General features: G+C 45.9%; 1 protein-coding gene across 1 annotated transcript; it reads right to left on the reverse strand.

Annotated features, from left to right (window-relative positions):
- Positions 1-51: 51 nt before the first annotated feature.
- On the reverse strand, positions 52-2,468 carry LOC6591897 (lateral signaling target protein 2 homolog). The gene is made up of 4 exons (XM_002016879.2): positions 2,424-2,468; positions 1,366-2,359; positions 1,179-1,302; positions 52-1,117 (listed from the first exon to the last, which is right to left on the reverse strand). Exons 2-4 carry the CDS (start codon positions 2,287-2,289, stop codon positions 315-317), a joined length of 1,851 nt encoding a protein of 616 aa, XP_002016915.1. The 5' UTR covers positions 2,290-2,359; positions 2,424-2,468; the 3' UTR covers positions 52-314.
- Positions 2,469-7,160: the final 4,692 nt, after the last annotated feature.

Raw genomic sequence — 7,160 nt, forward strand, 5'->3', positions numbered from 1 at the left:
GCTTAACACAAAATCAATTTGCTTTTTCTTGTATTTGTTATTACAATTTGGAACACTTGGAAATATAGATAACATGAATTTCTCCCTAATTTTAATGAATATTTTGGAAACTACCTAGAGAGTACTTTTTCTTTTCTGCTATGTCATTGAAACAATCGAAATTTTGTGGCAGCCGAATACAGTCTTAAAACAAATAAACTGGGATTGTACTCAGGAAAAATAATTAGAAAGACATCGATACTGTCTGTGCTTCTGATCTGGTGCGAGACTTCTTTTCAAGGGATGTGGTTGTAAAAGTGGTTATGGGTATGGATCTATTGCCCATCCCCGGCTCCATTGTTGGGCTGCCTGCGGAACGAGTTGACTGCCGCGGGCCCCCGAGAGGTGACCGCGCCTCTGGGGTACGGCATGCCACAGTCGTCGTCACTGCAAGAGGAAATCTCTTCGGAGGAGACCGGGAAGTCTTCCAATTCGGAGTAGGCCTCGTCCATGCTGTCCCCCTGCATCTCACACTCGTTTTCATCGTTAGTCTTCTTGTCCCTCTGAGAGCCAGAAGCGCTGCGGGGCGCAGCCTTGTTCTCGGCGCCCCCTAGTCCGGCATTCGATTTGGCCTTTGCAACCAAGCTTGCCTCCAGATTCGCAAACGCATCGGGTGGCATCTGGTTGCCCATATCGTTGAGCTGCATCTTTGTGCAGAAGCGTTGTATGTGCCCCAACACTTCGGCCACTTTCAGTTGCGAGGACTGACCGAGGCTCTGATCCGATGACGACTTGTGCGGCTCAGGGGTCTGCTGCTGGTGCAGCGCTTTCGAAGTGTTGCGGTATGCACAAGGGTTCTGCACCTTGTTGGTGTTGCTTGTGGACATCTTGCCAGTGCTGGAATGCTTGGGCGCTTTGCTGTTGAACTTCTGGTTGGACATTGGACGGGCGTGCCCCCCAAGAAAGGGGGCACTTCCAATGGCAGCAACATTTTGTTGCGATGGATTGGTAGTGGATGGATCTGTCGGGGGATTGGTGCCCAGCATTGCTTGGTGCTGGAAGTACATCTTGTCGTACTCCGACTTCATGCACAGATACCGGAAGTGGCGAGAGTTCTCCTCGCCATAGTGAACGAGCTCTGAGGGATGGCAAAGAATGGTTAAGGATTATCTTCTAGACTCGAATCGCGGAGAACCTACTGCTGGTAACCGCCTCCTTCAGCTTGTTCAGTTGGTCGTTTGTCTGCTTGAGCTCCCCTGAAAAGCGTTCGATCTTGCTGCCAAGATCTCGGAAGTTCTTGAACAGGGCATCGTTGATTTTGTTCTAAGTTTAATTCGTCGAATGTAATGATAGTATAGTAGGGAAATGAGTCGATCGATCACTTACCCCTATGGCTGTCTGGACAGTCTGGCGGATCAACTCGAAGAACTCTTCGGGATCATCGTCCTTATCGTCATCATCGGCGGCACTCACCTGGGGCTGGCCGGACGACTGCGACTGACGCGGACACGTGTGTTGGTGTGCGTGTGGATGGGAGTGTTGATGCTGATGTGGCACATTCTGATGCTGATGCTTGCTGTGGCTGTGATGGGTCAATTGTTGCTGATGTAGCTGGTGCTGGGGCGGATGCGGATGCGGCATCGGTGCCATTTGGAGCGGCATCTCCATCTGCATGTGGTGTGCTGCTGCATGTTGGTGCGAGCGGCGTTTGTTGATCGAACCGCTGGTCCCATTGGGGAGGATTATCTCCTTGTCGGAGATATCCGTGGCCCCGTTGTTGCTGGCACCTTCTAATGTGCCATAGTTGGTACGCTGTGTGACGGACTTGCTGATGGCGCGGCGTTGCTGATGCGATTGCTCTTTTGACTTGCCCAAGTTGTAGACACTGTTGTTGGCCTTGCCGTCGGGCAGAGCGAAGTGAGCTACCTTCTGTCCTTGGGGATGACGTCCGGTCATCTTGCCGGTCGTGTTGCCACGCCGCGAGCTCATGGCGTATGGCGACGGCTGGGGGTGGGTAGCGGGCATCAGAATGCTTGGGTTATTTCGCAAGTTGCTGGCCGTCAGGGGAAGATTCGTCTGAATGTAGTAGTCGTTGTCCGTCACAAAGCTGCGCTGAATACGTGAGTCTGGCGGACGCAAGAGTCCCAATCCCCCACCGCCGGCTGATGGATTGCGTCCGCTCTTCTGCGCGCCCGATCTGGAAGTACCCCCTTGGGGCATGGCCTGCGATTTGACCGGATGGATAGCATCCATCTTCGCGCCATATAGCTCTTCGATCCCCTTGCGACGACTGGAACGTACTATTTTCATTTTCAGGTAGTTGTTTCTTAAAAATGGAAAACTTTTGACTCTCTTGCGCGAGATCTGTTTTCGTTTGTTTCTATAATAAGCGTAAAAGTTTCTGAATTTTCAAAATATTCTTTTGTAAAATTTTGTTGATTTACATTTAGTATGTTGTTTCATCCGATGACTTAGCTGTTATGGTTACGAGCAGGCAGACACAGAACGGAAGTGGGGGAGCCTACTTGATGAATAAAATGTGAATAAAATTATTTGAAATAAATAGTAGTATGGGTGTGTAGAGACGGTAAATAACTGATCTAAGCAACATTTTCGACTTACATTTACTGTATGGCATCCTTTCTGTTTCAAACAGGGTTGCATTGACACTGCGTCATCGTAGTATTGAAAGTATTAATTATCGACATCGGTTATCGAAAGGAAACCTTGACAAGTGCATGACGTGCACTGTTTATTAGTGTTTTAGTACAAATGACTTTGATTGGCAGCGTTTCGGTATCCGTTGCTTCTTGTGAAGTAAATAAATATTGATGAATATCTTATAAATTAATTATTACCTAGTTTTCAGCGAAACAAAGATTAATGAACTCAAAGTGTATTCCGATTGATTAAGCAGTGCACAATTTCACACCTTTCATCCATATTGCCATCGATTCATTATTCATGCCGTTCACTCGTGCTGGGGGGTGACTTCCTCCCCATAAATCTGTTTACCTTTTGCCGCTCCACTAGCCGTGAAAGGCAATGGCACAGACCAAAGACCGCAGAGGAACAGACCAATGTTCGGTTCAATGTTTGCGACTGCCATTCATTGACTTTTTGCCGGAAATATTTGTGTGATTTGATGTCAAATCAAAATGCTAATGAGCCTCTGCTTCTGCTACAGCTCTGGTTCTCTGTTGCAGCTGATTGCGACGGTGACTTCTCGGTTGGGAAGTGGTTCATTCGCTTCTTGGCAGAGCATACAAAATTATTACAAATATTTATCCGATTATTTACCTTTGAACCGCCTTCGGTGGGTGCGTGTGCGTCTTCGAGATGTATCCGAGGCGAAGGATTCGACAGCTGAGTCGCGTGGCTCGAATCCTTAAGTAGCCAACTTTCTGGCGAGCTAGCTTTAAGGCCCGCAGCCTAAAGTCTACGAGTCTGGACTTCCAAAAATAGACCGCTTGCCCTCAGGTTACAGACACTTAAGACGTACTCGTTTAATAAAACTGAAAATAAAGGCAAAGAAAACGAAAGGAAAAAGGGAAAGGGCTCAATAAAGCGTTGGCGGAGACCCTTTAAAAATTGGGTCAACTGTCGCCGGGACTGTGCCTTGAAACAAAAGACCCAAGGAATGTTGCATTCTACACCCATTCCGAAACCATTTCTCTTGCCCATGATGGCCCCATTATGCAAATTGCGTATACGACGTGTGTGCGTGAGGGGTGGCATGGGCATGGGTATGGGCATGGGTCTGGCGGCTGCTGCAGGAGGCATTATCAACTGCCGCATGCAGATAATTTAGCTGACAATCTGTTGCATGCGTCAGGCCACAAACAAAGTTATTATGTACCATATAAGATGGGATCTGCTGGTATAATTTTAATTTAATGTTACGCCTTCCGGCCTTGCCCAGCTTCCATTTCCATTCAAATGCTCTCTCGAGTTCAGCTCATTTCCTATGCCAGTGAGTGTTTGTGTGCCTGTGTGTGTGGCATAAATATAAACGAGCCATGAAACGCCGACGACAGTCAACGTTTTGATAACTTATTGTATGATTCCTGCCAGTGACTGGCTGTGGCTCTGGCTCTGGCTCTGGTTCTGGTCTGGTCTGGTCCTGTCCTGACCACAAGCCACATGCTAGCTGCAGTGTTTGTGTCTGTGTTGTCCGCCGCTCCCATATGAATTTGCCTGCGTACTTGCCCCATTATGTATATTGCACAAAGCGGGAGAGAAAGTGGGCTCAGATTGTTATTACATTTGGTGCAATTCCATGAAGAGCCGCTACTAAGCGCATTTGAGTGCTGTCTGCCATCCGAACTGACGGAGGATGACGTACGACGTATTCAAGTTTTCTAGCTGCCATGGCAATGCAAAATACCAGCACTTATATATATATATGCTTATATTCATCTTCATTATTAGTGTTACAGTAGAAATGCTTTTTGATTTGTGGTATTTGTGTGTGTGTGTGTGTGCGTGAAGATTGGTTTTAGCGACAAATGACAAGAACGTGCGAATATTAGTCATTAGAATTATGCGGAACGATAAATTTGGATGTACCAGGGCATTAGACAGGCTTAAGGCAGCGAATTTTTACCAGAAATTTATCACCCAGAAAACTTTAGCCCACGGTGGGGATAAATCAAAGAAATTCTGGCCACGTGTCGTTTGGCCACAAATCGTCAAGTGCTCGTATTTATAAGCCACAAGAAATGAGGAATGGTATTTCTTTTATTTTATTTGATTCTTTTTTATTTTAATTGCAGGCATGGCAATTAAAAGGCCAGCGAAAAGCGAGTGCAGCATTGTAGAGACGCATAAATTTGTTAGCTGTCAGCGAGGTCTTCAAGAAGTCTGTTCTCGACACTCCGCCCCTGCTGTCCGCCCGGAATACGTCACTTGAACAATTTTAGTTTTCTATTCTCGGTGGGATGAGCAGAGGAATTTCTTTGTATGCTTATTTACGAACTATATTTCCTAGAAATGTATTTTACTTGAAGTCTTCTTCCCACTTAAGAGTATCCAAGACTCGTTTACTTGATGAATTCTTTATCGTTCCCATTTGTAGAATTATTTATTATGCCGGACTCCACACACATACGTATGCGTAATTTTAACGCCTATTTATTTGCTTAATTTAAGAGCTATTTATTGTTGTTTAAGTAAATTTAAAGCATTCACTGTTGACACACAGACATGACGAGCGACATCGCGTTGGCATCGCCAACGCCATCGCCCGAAAGAATTGTCTCTGTTCTCTCCACCTCTCCACCCCTCCATCCCTCCATCCCTCCCTCCGTCTGTCTCTCCCAGTGTGCCGTGTGCTTTATGACAAAATGTTCACAATAAATAAACGATACAACAGCCTGAATTGCCTACAGATATCATTCAAATAAATTTGTTATTTATGCTACGCGATGATGGCAAAGTTTCCAACAAATTGTTCGATTCGCGATTCGTTCGAGGGTCTGGTCTGACTCAAAAGTGCAGCTGCCGTCGCTCTGTTTTATTTTGTTTTGGCTTTACAATAAAAAATTGCCCCGGCTCGACACTTTGATTGGTGATGATTATTCGAATTCGCTGTATTTTGATGCCTTTTTGTCATGCATTCTGAGCAGAACGGAACACTTCTTTATGATTTTTGCATGGTTTTTCTTACGTATAAAAGATCAGTGAGGTTCATAAGCCTTTTGTTTTAAGGCGGCGCAGAAAACTGAATGAAATGATAAATACAATTCATCGGTATTTGGGTCAGCAAAAATTGTTTTTGCATCACTTCAGGCGGATCAATTAAAGTCATAAATATAAGGGGGGGAAACATGAAACAGTCGTGTGCGGTGAGCTTTTACAAGGCGGTTTCTATTTAAGTGTTGTAACGTTCGAGTATATATAGAAGAAGTTTATTAGGGGAAAGTCTTCATATGGACAATAGGCTTAACCCTTGGGGGCCTGTCCATAGGTACATCAAATAGATAAATCGATCAAAGATTACCATCTAAATACCATATCTAAACTTGTTACTTCTGAATCCGCTTATTGATGATCAAATCACCCATCTCTCTCTCTCTCTTACCGTTTTCCCTGTTACCATTCACACTGATAAGAAAGCTTCCCATTCACCGAACCGAATGTTGCGCAGCAGTAAGCTCTCTTCAAGGCGCCATCAACATGTGGCTGGGCAAACATGCTGCCAGCCCGAAGGTTGCCAGCCAACGGCACTAGCAACTATAATTAATTGACCGACTCGCCACAAATATTAACTCAACACTTGAAGCACTCGGGCTCCACATCCGCGTGGCTTGGTCAAGTGCAGTGGCAGCAGCAGCGCAAATAGCAACAGCAACAGCGGTAGCATCATGTTGACAGCCTGCCACATAAAGAACAAGCAAAACGAGTTCGGCAACATAAACAAAGAACAGCTGTTTCTGGGGGAGTCGTGTCGGCTTCTGGAGCCGGCTGGAGCTTTGTGAAGTGAAATCAAGCAGCATGCTGCCGCTGCCGCTGCTTGCCTCGTGCCTCGTCGTGGCCAGCGTCGGTGTCGGTGTCGGCATCGGTGTCGGCGTCGGAGGCAACACCAGCAACAGCGGCAGCAGCAACACCATCGGCAACAGCAGCAGCAACAGCAGCCCAAACAGGAAAATCCGTACGACGATGCCACACAGATATTCAGTTCAATCCGAAATTTTGTTTGAACCAGACGCGAAATATCTTCACGCTGCTTGGCCAAAAAATTGTGTTGGCAAGTGCGTAAAAATTGTTAAAAGCAAAAAGTGTTTAGCGCAAGAAGACAATAGACAAATAAAAAATATCTACAAACTCCAGAATCTATCTGGCGAAAAGGATAAGCACTCAGAGATTCTGAGAAGAAAGTTCCGTGTCAATAAGGCTAACAATCAGTTTGACAGCTCAATCAGGGCCACTCTCCGGCCATCGCGTGTGCATCTTTAGGATACTTACAAGACAAGAAAGCAGTCAAGCGTGGCAGGGGCAGTTACAGTTGCATTGGCCGCTGTGGCACCTCCAGCTCATCGAAGCCATTGAAGTCGAGTGAAATTTGTTCGTGCCAAATTTGCAAATCGAAGTGTAATTCCCAAGCCATTCTGTTGCCAAGCACTTGTTCAACACATTTTTGAACACGAAACTCAATTTCAATTTGAATTCGAACTGTAATT

The sequence above is a fragment of the Drosophila persimilis genome, unplaced genomic scaffold (genome assembly GCF_003286085.1).
Source record: "Drosophila persimilis strain 14011-0111.01,24,50 unplaced genomic scaffold, DperRS2 tig00000000-arrow-pilon, whole genome shotgun sequence".
NCBI classification, from domain to species: Eukaryota; Metazoa; Arthropoda; class Insecta; order Diptera; family Drosophilidae; genus Drosophila; species Drosophila persimilis.